At 41.8% G+C, this 15,978-nt stretch overlaps 1 protein-coding gene across 1 annotated transcript in view; it reads left to right on the top strand.

The window, feature by feature from the left end:
- LOC146822775 (cytosolic non-specific dipeptidase-like) overlaps positions 1–15,978 on the top strand; it is a 252,033-nt gene that overhangs the window by 44,239 nt on the left and 191,816 nt on the right. The window contains exons 2-3 of the mRNA XM_085606962.1: positions 378–482; positions 6,983–7,126. Of these exons, the coding sequence (XP_085463088.1) occupies positions 378–482; positions 6,983–7,126 (249 nt within the window). The remainder of the gene's footprint in view (positions 1–377; positions 483–6,982; positions 7,127–15,978) is intronic.

Genomic DNA, 15,978 nt, shown 5'->3' with positions numbered 1-15,978 from the left:
TTGTTTATACAGTAAACTTATGCTTGCGCCAACTCTAATTTTTTAAGTATGGAAAATGTTATTCTCCATTTAATTCCAAATGTTGTAGTAATACCATGGCTACCAGTTTTGGTGGCACATTTCCCAAAATTGTGGTATCATTGTGAGTGGCTTGACAAACACTAACAAAGATGTTGGTCAAAGGTGGACCAATAGCCCAGTAATCTTCTCCATCTGAGCAATTGAGTCAAGTCCATCCTTATATGTCCTCCAACGGTCATGTAGCGAAATAAATTGTAAGTTAAATTTTTACTATAATAAAACACCTTTCATGCTGTTGACAATTGCATACAGTCATAGATTTACATTTTCATGAGTTTTGTTTTTCTTTCTCACAGATGTCATCAATTTTCTGTCTGGCTTTTTTAATGCTTCTGGCAAAGGCATCGCAAGTTGACCAGGCTTTTTCGTACATCGATGCCCATCAAGACACATATGTGCAGGTAAGGCTTCTGTCGCTGTTCAATTATGATTCGTAAAAGGGAACTGCATCAGAAATGTCTATCTACCTCACCTGAGCAACCACATCAAGGCTTCAGACTGGTGTGTGGTAGTCACCTCTCATGAAGGAAATTCATAGAATATTTTTCCGGTGTTAGTGACTAATGTGGCTCATATAATCAAGGGTGAAGCTCTGTGCAGAAACTGTGGATCAGTGTCAAAGAAATATTTAAATCCACCCTACTATTTATCAACTTCTTTGTTATTGAAAATGTAATGTTTCATATACTGCTTCTCATATTCCAGTAAGAGCTTTCTCCAAGGAATAATTTGTACAGGTACATGGATTCGTGGAGGGCAATTATAGAACAGAGATAACCCTTTAAAACAATCTATGAAAGGTTATTTTTTACATTTTTATATATCTGAACAATTCAATATAAACAATTTAGAATGTTTCGCTGTGTTAAGAAATCTCCATGTTTCAGAATTCATCGGCTATGCATACATCCTCATGGAGATCATTCTTAACACACCTATAAACAAATTCATTAGTCATTGGCAAGGGCAGCAACACTTTCAAAACAATCAGATTATGACATTTTATTAAGCAACAATCCCATTTCAGCCCTTTGCTCACTTTAAGGCAGCCTTCTTCAGGTCAAATACTGTGATTGATTTAAAAAACAAACAAAAAAAAACATATATCACTGAGTGGGGACTATATATCCTAAAAACTGAGCATTAAAAGGATTCAATCGTTATAGGGATGGAGCTTAAAGTATCCTTTGTGCAAACTGTTGGTCGTGCAGCCACAATTCAGTTTACAGTTGTACTTTTATTTCCTTCCAAGCTTTGCAGTTATTACATAGCTTGAGAAGTCTCTTGGAACCAGTGTTTTGTGATCATTGCTGCTCATGAGAAAAACGTAAGTCTTCGCCTTTGTCAAGCTGTTGCCTGTCATGTTGCTTCATCTATCCCACTGCTTAATACATCACGAGGTGAAGTGTACATCCAATGCCGAAGGAAGACTGATTTGAAAGTACATCATACTAGGGTATGGTAGCACTCTATTCCAATATTTGTAAGCTCTGGTGAAGTTCCAATTGCACTTAAAAAATGTTTTGCTGTGGACACTGGACCTGCCTCCTCATTTGAAGAAGATTGTGGTTAGGGTGTGATCCCAAGGACCATCCAGCCTCCCTGACCCCAATTTGTTTGTTTTTATTGTGTGCTTGCACAATCTCACACCTGCTTCAGAGCACAGCAAGAGGAATAGAAGGGTGGAAAGAGCCACCTCACTTACCGACTTGGGTTACATTTCTTTGGAGCACAATGGTGATGGTATGCTGTAGGTGGCAATGAATACACAAGTGTTCAACCTTCCGCAAAATGAGAAGAGGCCTCTTTGAAACTGAGATGGAGCATGGTGGACTTTCAGAGGGCGGAGTCCTGTGTGTGGTTGACTCTTCCTTTGAGCCACTAGCATCCACCTGTTTAAATGGCTAGCCAGTTCAGAGATTCCAACCTTATGAATCTGCTCAACTTGTGTAAGCAGATGTCCTTATGGGGGCTATCAGAGTTTTTCCATTCGGTGTCCTATTTACTGCACAGAGTCCATCAAAAAGATGAGAAGATATCCAGCTTAAGGTCCATAAATGTCATTCAGATCCCAACTGAACTGCTTTTCAAATCTTAGCATGGCTTACATAATTTAACTAAATTGCTCTAGTAATGCTGACCATTACAAAACAAAACAATTTCTCCCACACACAAACTTCTTGGTGAAGTTGAAACACCAATGTTATGCAGGAAGGGTTGCAATAAAGAAAATACGATGCATCTGCTTTATTATTTGACAAGAATTTCATTGACTGTGCACAGTCAGCCTACTAGCTGCTAAACCTGAGTGGATTTATAAACTTGGGGCCAGATGTACGACCCTTACAATTTGCAGGTGGCAAATTGCATCACTTTGGGACTCGCAAAATGTAAGTTACAACAGTGTCTAGACACTGTTAGCGATTCCTAAGGGGGTCACAAATTGCCTGCCTCATTAATATTCTTGAGTCAGGTGCAATTTGCGACCCCATTAGGAATAGCTAGCACTCCCAGGGATGGTGGCCTGCTGAGGTCAGCAGACCACCATGTCTGTGACTGCTTTTTAAATAAAGCAGTTTTTTTTTTAAATGCATCCGGTTTTCCTCAAAGGAAAACGGGATGCATTTAAAAAAGAAAAGTGAAACGTTTCTGTTTCACTTTTTAAGAGCAGGCAATGGTCCGTGGGACCACTGCATGCTCTTTAAAAATATTTTCGCACACACTCACAAAGGGGAAGGGGACCCCTTCCCGTTTGCAACTGGCTTACCACCTACTTGAAGTAGGTGGTAAACTGCGAGTGTTTTGCGATCGCAAAACATTCATTCATTTAAGTGAGACTCGCTATTAGGAAAGGACACTCTTGGCACGCCCCTTCCTAATAGAGAGTCGCAAACCCTATATTGCGAGTCAGCAAAATAGGATTTGTACATTGGGCAGACCAATTTTGCGGTCGCAAACGGGCCGATTTCCCGTTTGTGACCACAAAAAATGGTCGTACATCTGGCCCATATTTACACCCCCAGTACGAAACAAAGGCAATGTGTAAAAATGAAACCAATTAATATTTTCAGTGTAACAAAGCTCTAGGAGATTGGAAGTCTATTTCCTAGGATTTACATAAAATACAAATGTTTTGGTTAGTAATCTATTCTAAATTAAAGGATATCATAGGCAATTCCTTGAGATTGGATCATCATGTCTCTCTGCTTGTGGGTAAATAATTTATTGTTTTTAAGTCTCTAATAGTCAGACCATTAATTGATCAGCATCAGCTGTCTACGGAGAGCTCCAGATATAGTGATTGGTCAGTTAAAATACGAACTATCACATCCTAGGAAAAAACATATAATCTATGTAAAGGCTGTGAATGGAAAAAGAAGGAAATACTGGGGCTACTTGAAGAACAGATTAAAACTTTGGAAAAAGTGGATATAAATCCTGAAAAACTGTAGGAAGAATTCAGAAAAATGAATATGTCCGGTTTATTCGCATGTTAATGCTTAGTAAGCTATTGTCTGTTTAGAAACACCCTTGTTCTGCTTCTGAATTTTTGATGCTTGATTTAAATTTTTTGTAGATGTGTTTACTTCTTTAGAACCACAAATTAAAAAAAGAAATAATGTAACTATTCTTGGTCCAGTTCAATCAGATTTTTGGCCATCATACAGCGTACAGTCTGTTCTAGTTTTGTTCGCTAATGACACTAGTCTGTTGTTAGATGAAGGAACCAATGCCACCTTAGGCCTGGTGGACCTTTTGGGGGCCTTTGACAAGGTCTCTCCCTCCATATTGATTAACCATTTGTTCGCGATTGGAGTGAAAGATCTAACTCTGGACTGGTTAGTTTCCTTCTTGTTCGATGCCTCCTAAGCTGTTTCACTTCTTACTTTTAGATCTAATTTTAATGAATTTATTTATTTTGCTCTTCTAAGCTCTGCATTGATTTCCACTCTTTTTAACATGTATGTTTGGCAATACAGTTATATTTCTTCTGCATTTACCTTTATGCTGATGACCATCAATTGATCATCCATGTAAATGGTCACCACATCTTTACTCAAAATCAGTTCAATTATTGTATGCCCTTCATTGTTTCTTTGATGGAGATAATTCCTTGGGGCATATATACAAGGGGATATCGCCACCAGAACGTCACTTTTAGAGACGTTCTGGTGGCGATATGCCATTCTCCATATTTCCAAAGCAGCGTTATGCCACTGTGGCTTAACACCTCCTTGTAAATAAGGCTCCTTGACACACATCACTTAGCGTGAAAGCGGCGTGCAATGGGTGTTGCTGTGGGGTTCCACCGCAACAACCATTGCTTTTGACGCTGCCCCAAATTTACAAGGAGGTGTAAATCTGAGGCAGTACCAAAAACTAACGTACCATGATTGCTCTTCCTACCTGCCTTCTGTTCTCAATGGTGTTTCCTGAGGGCCCACCTAGAGAAGATTCAGTTCATATTCTGAGGTTTGCCACATTCAACATATGAAACATATCTCTTTGTCCTGCTCCCTGCCTTTGTCCTTATTTCTTACAGCTTGAAGAGCAACAACATAATTATAGATAAAACGATCTCTGGAACAGAAACCATTGCATGAATAAAAAACCTGTCAATAATGTGATCTTTCACCTTATCAAATCAGGCAATATTACCAGGCTGGTATATTGGGAATATGGGGCCACATGTATCAAGCATATTTGCATTTACAAATGGGCCAATTCTCACAATCGTCCCTTTTGCGAATGCAAAAAAATGCTTTTCACATGTATCAAACCCTATTTTGCGATTTGGTAACCTGTTACTGAATCAAAAAAATGGGTTTGCGATTTGGTATTTGGAAGGGGCGTGTTTAAGGCATCCCTTCCAAACATCGAATCACTGTGGTATGTAAGAATATTTTGTGACCATGCATGTGGTCGTAAAACATTCACAAGTACCACTTACTTCAAATTGGTGGTAACCCATTCGCAAACGGGAAGGGGTCCTCAAGTGACCCCTTCCCCTTTGTGAATGTATGCAAAACATTTTTTAAGAGCAGGCAGCAGTCCCACAGACCACTGCCTGCTCTTAAAAAATGAAAAGTGAATTATTCTTTTTTTTAAAAATGCAACCCAAATTCCTTTAAGGAAAAAGGTCTGCATTTAAAAAAAAAAAAATATTGCTTTATTTAAAAGAAATCACGGACATGGTGGTCTGCTTACCTCAGCAGGCCATCATCCACGTGATTTTTAGCAAGGTCTAGGGGGTCGCAAATTGCAAACTACCTCATTAATACTAAAAGAGGTTGGGCGATTTGCGACCCCCTATGAATCGCAACATCAAACTCTCATACATTTGCAATAGCGATTACCTAATTACGATTCTCTGAAAATCTCAATTAGCTAATTGCTGTTACAAATGTTGATACATGTGGCCCATGGTTCCATTGTTAATATCCGGATAGATGTGTTCTCCTTGCATCTATCCAGTATTGTGCAACACCCTTTGTCAGAGGCCGATACCCGCGTGCATCCAATCCATAGTGTTAGAGCGGACTCATCTTCTATTACACTTACAAGTACACCTTGGAGTCCAATCGTCTTTTTATTAGTAAACTTTATTGTTATTATCCTTATGCTTACTTCTGTTAGTCCCAAAGGAAGCAACGCAAGATTCATTATTAACAGGTGCAGCAGGACAGTGCTTGTTGTGTAGTTTTCATTGAATTGGTGGAACCGTTGAGATGGCTGACCTTGGTGATCAACTGGTAAAGTGTCACCTTTAGGTTTCAAAGGGGGGGGTCAATGTTTCAATGTTTGCATCTCTTGTTTTTATCCCATGCCCCATGTGAAGAGATATACTGACTCATCATCATGTATGTTGTAGCTACTGAGAGATACTTTTTATTTGACCAAAAAATAAGTACACATATGTAAGGGGAAACCTGCTTCTTAGAACACACATTGTTTGTCTGTTCATACGTCCAGTGCTGATTTGTGCCAGTGGTTGCAGGTGGAGGGCACCAGCTTTCTGTTTTGCAACCTGGGCTTACATTGCATCATCAGTGTTAGACCTGGCTTTTTCAGCGGGTTTATCCCTAGACTTTTTTCTGTTTGGCCTTCTGTTTCGGACCTGTTTTTGTTGGTTTAATGTCTCTGGGCACTTTGCAACTGCTGATCAGTGCTTAAGTGGGTATGCTCTCCATGTAAATTGTTGTTATGGATTGGTGATTCCATGATTGGCATATTTGACTTACTAGTCAGTCCCTAGGACAGCGTATTGTGTGTGCCCAGGGCATGTACGTCAAATGCTGCTAGTGGGCCTGCAGCACTGATTGTGCCACCCATATAAGCAGCCTGTAAATGTAACTCAAGCTTGCCATTGCAGTGCCTGTGTGCAGTCTAATACTGCCATGTCGACTTGGCAAGTGCACCCACTTGCCAGGCCCTAACCTTCCCTTTTCCTACATGTTAGTCACCCTAAGGTAGGCCCAAGGTACCCCTTGCGATTCTCTGAAAATCTCAATTAGCTCATTGCTGTTACAAATGTTGATACATGTGGCCCATGGTTCCATTGTTAATATCCAGATAAATGTGTTCTCCTTGCATCTATCCAGTATTGTGCAACACCCTTTGTCAGAGGCCGATACCCGCGTGCACCCAATCCATAGTGTTAGAGTGGACTCATCTTCTATTACACTTTCAAGTACACCTTGGAGTCCAATCGTCTTTTCATTAGTAAACTTTATTGTTATTATCCTTATGCTTACTTCTGTTTGTCCCAAAGGAAGCAACGCAAGATTCATTATTAACAGGTGCAGCAGGACAGTGCTTGTTGTGTAGTTTTCATGTCCTGTCACTGAGTATGAAGTAGCACGTGTTCTAGAATCTGACCAATGCTGCTTTTCTTTCTCAGAGGCTGGAGGATTGGGTGCACACAGAGAGTGATTCCAGTAACCCGGACAAGAGGCAACTGGTCATAAAAATGATGGAAGTGGGCAAAAAGTTGATCGAGAAAATTGGTGGAACCGTTGAGATGGCTGACCTTGGTGATCAACTGGTACAGTGTCACCTTTAGGTTCCAAAGGGGGGGACAATGTTTCAATGTTTGCATCTCTTGTTTTTATCCCATGCCCCATGTGAAGAGATATACTGACTCATCATCATGTATGTTGTAGCTACTGAGAGATACTTTTTATTTGACCAAAAAATAAGTACACATATGTAAGGGGAAACCTGCTTCTTAGAACACACATTGTTTGTCTGTTCATACGTCCAGTGCTGATTTGTGCCAGTGGTTGCAGGTGGAGGGCACCAGCTTTCTGTTTTGCAACCTGGGCTTACATTGCATCATCAGTGTTAGACCTGGCTTTTTCAGCGGGTTTATCCCTAGACTTTTTCTGTTTGGCCTTCTGTTTCGGACCTGTTTTTGTTGGTTTAATGACTCTGGGCACTTTGCAATTGCTGATCAGTGCTTAAGTGCATATGCTCTCCATGTAAATTTTTGTTATGGATTGGAAATTCCGTAATTGGTGTATTTGACTTAATCGTCAGTCCCTAGTACAGTGTACTGTGTGGGCCCAGGGCCTGTAAGTCAAATGCTGCTACTGGGCCTGCAGCACTGATTGTTCCACACACATAAGCAGCCTGTAAATGTATTTCAGGCCTGCCATTGCAGTGCCTATGTGCAGTCTAGTACTGCCATATCAACTTGGCAAGTGCACCCACTTGCTAGGCCCTAACCTTCCCTTTTCCTACATGTTAGTCACTCCTAAGGTAGGCCAGAGATACCCCTGTGGGCAGGGTACAGTATATGTGAAAGGTAGGACATGCCCTGATGTGTGTATCATGTCCTGATAGTGAAATACTGCCAATTTCCTTTTTTGCTATTGCAAGGCTATCTGTTCCCGTAGGATAGAATGGGGAGTTTTCTTATAACATCGTATAAGCCTAACTAGCCCTGGGAACAAGGTAGGAAAATAAAGTTTAGTATGCCTGAAATCAGAATGTTAAAATGCAGAGAGGGTGATTTTTACATTCTGTGTTTGAAAATAACACTTTTTAGAAAGTAGGTATTTTCTTGCTTAGCCATCCAGTGTGTCTCTGCCAGGATGTGTATTGACTGTCTGGCTTTGGAGTGACAGGGGCTGGGGATGTCCAGTCGAGAAAAAGGACAAGGGAACCCAACTCACTAAGGAACCTGGGTGGGTAAATTATTGTCAGAAACAATGGTTCCTGTGGAATAATAGAATCAACATAGATAATAAGGTGCGCAATCGCAATGGAAGGATTAAAATGATGTCAGAGGGCGAAGAAACTACATACACCTATGGTTTCAGTTTGATACAATCATATTTTATATTTTACAAACAAAAGTCTATATACAATGAAAAAGAAAACTGTGCGTAGTGTCCCTAGTGAGAAACAGGAACCTAAAATATTGGTGACATAATTGAGACAGTATTTTACAAGGTTTCCAAGGTATTCAAAAAAGTCGACCATTTAGCAACTCAATACATAATATACAGCAGCTATATACAATAATACGGGCTGTTAATGGTTTGCTTTCTTTTGTTGTTGACGACGTTTCGACCCTATCCGTGATCTAGGGTCTCATCAGGACCTATGGATTTAGGGACATCTGACAGGTAGAATGCGCAGCCGCGTGAGGTGTACGTGCCAACAGTGGGTGAAGGAGGAAAAGGAAAACGAGATACTCACATGGACACCCAGCCGGGTACCCAAGTGAGAGTGCAGGCTGGCCCTCGATGGGTAGCTGGGCATTGTTACTGTGTTGATGATACACAGAGATGTGTATGAAGACGGTGATGAGGAACTCTGGAGTTGGTGTTAATCACAAGCGGTGCTGTCGTGCGGACCTGTGAAACACGAATGTTTAATATAGTGGTCTGTACCTACATATGGTATCTATAGAAGCGAGTACTTTTCAATGAAGACAAATCCTTCAATAATAGCAGTGCTCAAAACGCTTGACGATCCACTACGCGGGCAGCATAACATTGTCAGTCTGTCTGCTGTTGGCCAAATGGCCCCAGACTTTTAGATCACTTCTGGGAATCAAGAGGAACCTTTGCCAAGGAGAAGAGCCGGAGAAGCTGAGGAGTAATACTGCCCCTGTGCTGTTTGCTGTCTGGGGTTGGCATGCAGTGGCTACTTACTGACAAGGAAAGAAGAAAGGACTTGGCTGTTTACTGTGCCCCCTGCTTGAGGAAGATCTCCAGGGGTTTGAAACTGAGCTTGCCTCTTGTTCGGAAGTCTCAGGGACACAAAGACTTCACCACCAGCTCCCCTGAACTTTCTTGCTGGGAGTTCTAACCTGCTAAGAAGTGTTGACTGTTGTTTTGGACCTCTGGACGCTGTTTGCGGCTGGGAGCTGGAAAAAGTAACTCAACTTCGAGAAGCACGATGCAGCCGCACCTGTTTCCGTCGCATTGCCGAAGAAATCATCGCAGCACCTGCCCGCGGCTCAAGAAATCACCGCACCCCGCATCAAGTGCCCTGATCTCCGAAGTCCGGTATCACCGCACTGATTCCTACGCAAGGCCTGATGTGAGGCTGCAAGAACCGAGGCATCGTCATGGATCGTCCAGTCGCATCATTGGGGGACTCAGTAAGAAACCGACTCATCACCTCCCCACGCAGTAAGAAACCAACACATCACATCTTCTCTGGTAAGGAACCAACGCATCACCTCCCCTGCACAGCAGTAAGGAACCAATGAATCACATCCCCCGGAGCAAGGAACCAACGCATCACCTTCCCAGTGTAAGGGACCGACGCATAACCTTCCCTGTGACCCTTTTTGTTTGTGTGTGCCACGCATCCATTGTGTGAAAAGTGTCGCATCTGCAATTTGCTTTGAACTGAACTATTTCTACCATTTGAAAGATATATTTTTAGTACTGTATTGTGGATTTTTGTTGTTTGGTCTTGTTTGGTTTAGATAAAGATTACTTATTTTTCTAAACTGGTGTGGTGCACATTTGTAGTGTTTTCACTGTATTACTGTATGTGTTCACAAATGCCATGCACACTGTCTCTGAGACTGCCTCTGAGATAAGCCTGTCTGCTCGTACAAAGCTACCAGGGGGGTTAGCAGGGGTTATTTTAGTAGTGTATCCCTCTTACGCTGACTAGAAGCAAGGGTCCCTATTTGGACAAAGGTACCTACCTCTGCCAACTAGGGACCCCCATTTGTAACAATCAGACTTTAAGACCCAGAGCAAGACAGAGAAAGGCAGAAAAGGAAGAAAGAAGGAAGGCGAGACAGGGATGAGATGAAAAAAGTGACAAAGGGAGAAAGTAGGGATTATAAACATCAAGGGTGACATAAAGAGACAAGGGGGCATATTTATGAGAGCCTTGTTTCACATTTGCACCACGCAAAGTAGTGCATGAGTGACGCAAGGCTCTGAGTCAGATTTATGAAGCCACGCAAAGTCGGATTGCGCCGCTTTAAGTAGCCTCTTAAATCTTGAGTAAGGCAATGCAGCGCAAATGGCTGTGTTGCAACTCCCATAGTTTTTCATTAATTCCCACAGGTACAACAGCTTGTAAACCTGGGAATGCCTCAAACTCTTATGCCTCCCCAGAGCTGAGGTAACAAGGCAAAATATAACTATTTCTCGTCGTTTTTTTCCTTTTTCTATGTGTGCTGCATTTTGCGGCACACATAGAAGGAGGAAAACGCCTTTATGTATTTTTGCTGTTGCAGGAAGTTGCTCCTTCCTCCACAATTTTTTTTTTGCCTACAACACATGCACACTCACACCATGGTGAATGAGTGCATGCGTTGGTGCTAAGCAGCAGAAACGGCGCCAGCGCAGGGGGAATGACAGAAATGCAGCGTGTTGGATGAGTACAGTGCATTCCTACCAGTTCACTTTGATGTAGGGCCACGCAGCACAGTGACTTACAACACATGCCACTTTTACGCATTTACATTCACTCACATTTGAAACACATTCACAATGCAATCCAGTGCAATCGACTGACACACATACTTTTACCACTGTTACTGAAAAATACTGTCACAGTCTAACACTGCCACCTACTGTTCAAAAATGACACATTAACTCCTAATACCTTATTTAAAAAAATATATATATATATATATATATATATATATATATATATATATATATATATATATATATATATATATATATATATATATATATATATATATATATATATATATTGCACAGAAGTTCTCTCCACGCTTCCAGGGAAAGAAGACGAGCCACTCCGGTTTTGCAGGAAAAAAGTGTAAAGTTTTATTCACACCAGAAGACGCGTTTCGGCTGACAAGCAGCCTTGGTCACGATATATATGTCGTCAGTTCACTACTGAAGCAATCCCCTTGCCTACGACGCTGGTGCCGCCAGTGGTAGCAGTAGCCACTTGAAATGATTCAATTCCTTTACTCCACAAATAAATCCAAGGAGAGACGGGACAGCACACCAGGGAACGGCACAAAAAAAACTTTATTTGTGCGCTAGCTTTTTCAAGCTTGAAAAAGCTATTTGTGGAGTAAAGGAATCGAATCATATATATATATAGAGAGCGTAGCCCTTTGAGGGGTGGCACAGCGCCGGTGAAGTAAGCCGGTAATAATTTTTTGTAGAAAAACGGAGTTCCAACTGTGCTCTTAGGTCGTAAGAAAAGACACCACAACACTCCAAGGACACTTCAAGGGGTTTATTTACTTCATAAACCCAACGTGACGCGTTTCACCCGCTTTGGGCTTGATCACACAACGTTATGCTCCTGGACCTTCGTTAACATACATTGTCAGTACACTCATGAACATTGAAAGAGGACTATCGCATTTGTGTTTCTGCGCCATGTTGGAAAGGTGAAAATGCATCTACTGGCAAAACTTAGTGTGCGCCATCACATTACGATATACATCGCCATACAAAGTACTCAGGCATAATTTTATGTACAATAATAAACAAATAAATATGTGTCTCAATTTTTTAGTTTTGCTAATGACCCTCATTGTGCGCATTGCACATTTTACTTGGCCACTGCTTAATATACTAATATGTGTTAGACATATATCGGAAGAACCAACAGGCACATATCGTGTCTTTTGCGAGCTGGTCTTTTGTGATATATTCCCATAGTGGGTCTAGTTTCTATTTAAAACTAGTGTTAATTGTCCAAGGCAATAGAATCTCTTGCCTGACCTGTACTCATTGGTAATACAAAGATATGTGGGTTACCCATGTGCACTTCGTGTTGTACCCAGCCTGTCTAACATACTCCCATAGTGGGTACATACTTTATTAGGAATAATGACCAATCATTGTGCACTAATGGGAACAAAATAAGAGGCTGTCTGCAATTGTAAACCTGTTCGCTCATTTGCAAGTCCATGCATTAATGTCCCTTGTATCCAGATTCAAACTTCCAAATGTATAAAACATAGGTCCTATGGTGCATCCTTTTACCCAAGCTAGAAAATAAATTCAAAATCAAAATTTAAATTAGAATTGATCTTATCTGTTCACTGGAGAGCAGCATGGGAAGAAAAGGGTAGGGATCCTGTGTCGCAGGCCCGAGACATAGTCCCTTCCTTTCTTCCTGTAAAGATAAAACAAAATCCATTTTACTCATATTGCAATAAACATACTAGAACTGAAGAATCATAGTCCTAATCATTCATTAAAATAACAATTTCGACATTGTCCCTTCTGGGCCAAGAAACATACACCCTAGTTCTTCATCTTCCTAAGATAATCCCATCTATTCTCAATTATGATTTTACATAAAACCTGGCTACCATGGATGAAACCTGTCGTTATCATGGATGAGACCTGACGTCCTGTTAATCCTCATACAAGTGTATGGCCATCTCCTCGTCCATATTATGGCCATTTGGATAACGGGGCCCCATCCCAATTATGTGTTGTGATTCACGTTGCCTCAATTTTAATGTGCTATCGCCTCCTCTTTTGTTGGGTGTTACCCTTTCTATGACAAAGTATGACAATTTGGTGTAATCCGAAAAATGCTTTGTTTCAAAGTGGCGGGCAATGGGATACTGCTGGTCCTTGTTAGTAATTGCCCTCATATGTTCAAGGACCCGTTTCTTAGCCATGTGTGTGGTGCTACCGACATATCTAAGTTGGCAGGGGCATTCAAGCACGTAAATTACATTTGTGCTGCTGCATGTGAGGAACTGTTTGATACTTATCATATTGTTGGTACTACTGTTCCAAAATTCTTTCCGCATGCGACTGTTGCCGCAGGCCTTGCAGTGTCCACATGGGTAGAAGCCTTGTAGATCAATATTGTTACTTCATTCTTTACTGGGTAAGTCACTGTGGACTAATAGATCTTTTAAACTACGTCCCTTCCTATAGCTTATTGATGGATATGTTGGTATCATCTTACCAATGACAGGATCTCCTTTAAGGAGATTCCAATTGCGGGAGATCATTTTCTTTATTTGATCTGAGTGTCCATTGTATGTTAGTATTAGCCTGGTTTCTGGGTTCTCACTATCTTTTTGTGGGTTGGAGTCAGGGGAGAGCTCAAGAATGGTACCTCTGTCTATTTCCTTTACCCTTTCAATAGCCTTTTTGAGTACCCACATGGGATATCCTCTTTCTTTAAATCTTTGTATCATAGCCGTTTGTTCTTTTCGAAAGCTTTCTTCTGTGCTACAATTTCTTTTTGCACGGAGCAATTCACCGTAGGGGATGCTCCATTTGAGTGTGTTTGGATGGCTGTTCAAGGCATGTAATAATGTGTTTCCTGCTGTGGGTTTACGAAACAACACTGTTGTCAATTTGTTGTTCGCAATTTCTACACATGTGTCAAGATATTCTACCTTTTGATTACTCACAGTATATGTGAGGGTTATGTTTCTGTTGTTCTGGTTAAGTCTGGTGATAAAATTATGAACTTCTTGTTTGCTACCTTTCCAGATAACAAACAAGTCATCGATGTATCGTAGCCAGAGTATGACCTTTGTGAAATCATACTGCAACCTAGTTTCCTTCCTGATGTCCTCCTCCCATGCTCCCATGAAGAGGTTTGCAAAGCTGGGTGCAAAGCTGGTTCCCATCGCCGTACCCAGGGACTGTTTGTAAATCAGATTGTCAAACATGAAGAAGTTATTCTTCAGACAATATTTGATGATTTCTAGTATCATCGATGTGTGTTCTCTAAATCTTATGTGTCTGCGTTTGAGGAATCTCTCGCATGCTTCTATACCTTGTTCGTGATTAATAATGGTATAGAGGGAATTGACGTCCATAGTTACCAATAACAAATCTTCTTCCCAATTTCGATCATGTATTTTGACCAAAAAGTCCTTCGTGTCTGTGACATATGAAGGGAGAGTGATTACAAACTCCCTGAGGAAGTGGTCAGCATAGCGGGATAGATTTTCTAAGACACATCCTCTGGACGAGATAATTGGTCTACCTGGGGGGGGTGTTCTTGTTCTTATGTATTTTGGGAAGAAGGTACATCACAGGGAGGATATATATATTCACTGAAAAAACAATAGGTTTCAGGCCTGATATAGTTAGGAATTAGCATTTAAAAAACCTTAGAAATTCACTGAAAAAACAATAGGTTTTAGGGGTGTTATAGTTAGCTGGACATTTCACTCAAACAAAACCATTGAAATTCCTCCGATATAGTTAGTTGTACTAACTACATCTCGCGCGCCCGCAATCCACTGCTGATGGTGTCACATATTACATCATTCATGACATGGTCAGTGACATCACTGATGACATCTCAAATGACATCACTGATGACATCTCAAATGACATCATCCACGTGACAATCAGATACACCTCATCATACACTAGTATAACCTTTCATCACTCACTGTAAAATAGAGAGTGCCAGCTCCGTGGCACTTTCTGGAGGTACCTGGTAGGCTAGTTGGCCCCTAGGGGACCTCTCGATTGAAGAGGAATGAATTGCCCAACTTAAAACGCACCACAGGGCGTGTTTGCACAGTATCACCTCAGGCCCCGCCCCCTACCTTCACCACTGTGCAAACGCGCCCCGTGGAGCGTTTTAAGTTAGGGGATTAAGTCCCCTTGAATCCTGAGGTCCCCTAGCGGCCAACTAGGCCACCAGGTACCTCCAGTAAGCGCCACGGAGCTGCGTTGCAGAGAGGTGTAAAAAGGGGTGTGGCCTCATTACACCGCTCTGCAACGCAGCCCCCTGGCGCATACTGGAGGTTCCTGGTGGGCTAGTTGGCCCCCAGGGACCCCCAGTATTCAAGGGGAATTAGTTCCCCCTCTGCAAACGCACCAGGGGGCGCGTTTTCAGAGTGGTGTAAGGAGGGGGCGTGGCCTCTGGCCCGATCCCGGTCTTTTCTTTTTTTCTTTTTTTTTTTAGAAGGGGGGCTGTGTAGCCCCCCTTCTTTATCCATTTTTTCGGCCCTGGGAACCCCATCCCCCAGGACCTGCCCCCAATTTTTGATTATAAAATAAAAAAAAAATCAGGAAGAGGGCCGCGTGGCCCCCCTCCCGAGGCCATAATTTGCCCCAGGGACCCCATTCCCCGGGGCATGGCCCTTTTAAAAAAAAAAGCTGCATTGCTTTTCCACATGGGGAGCAGTTAACATGCAACCGATGGCAGGCAACTCAGCTTTGTCAGCAGGGTTATCATTTATTTACAACCAGCTCCGCTCCCAAACATTTCATTTAGACCCTACGCATTTCGAAGCTGTTGAAGCCGTATTCCCAACTTCGTATAGCAGGATGGTAGTTTGTGGATTTACTGGCGAGGCGACCAGAGGCTCTATAGAGAGTCTTGAACAAAAGCGCCGCTAGGCAGAACCCATACAGGGTTATATTTAAACGTGAGGACTCAAAGTCCCAGAAAACCCACGACATCAGAAGCCCACCA

The sequence above is a fragment of the Triturus cristatus genome, chromosome 5_2 (assembly GCF_964204655.1).
Source record: "Triturus cristatus chromosome 5_2, aTriCri1.1, whole genome shotgun sequence".
Taxonomy (NCBI): Eukaryota; Metazoa; Chordata; class Amphibia; order Caudata; family Salamandridae; genus Triturus; species Triturus cristatus.
The sequence above is the reverse complement of the archived record's forward strand: the minus strand, read 5'-3'. Positions and strand labels throughout refer to the sequence as shown.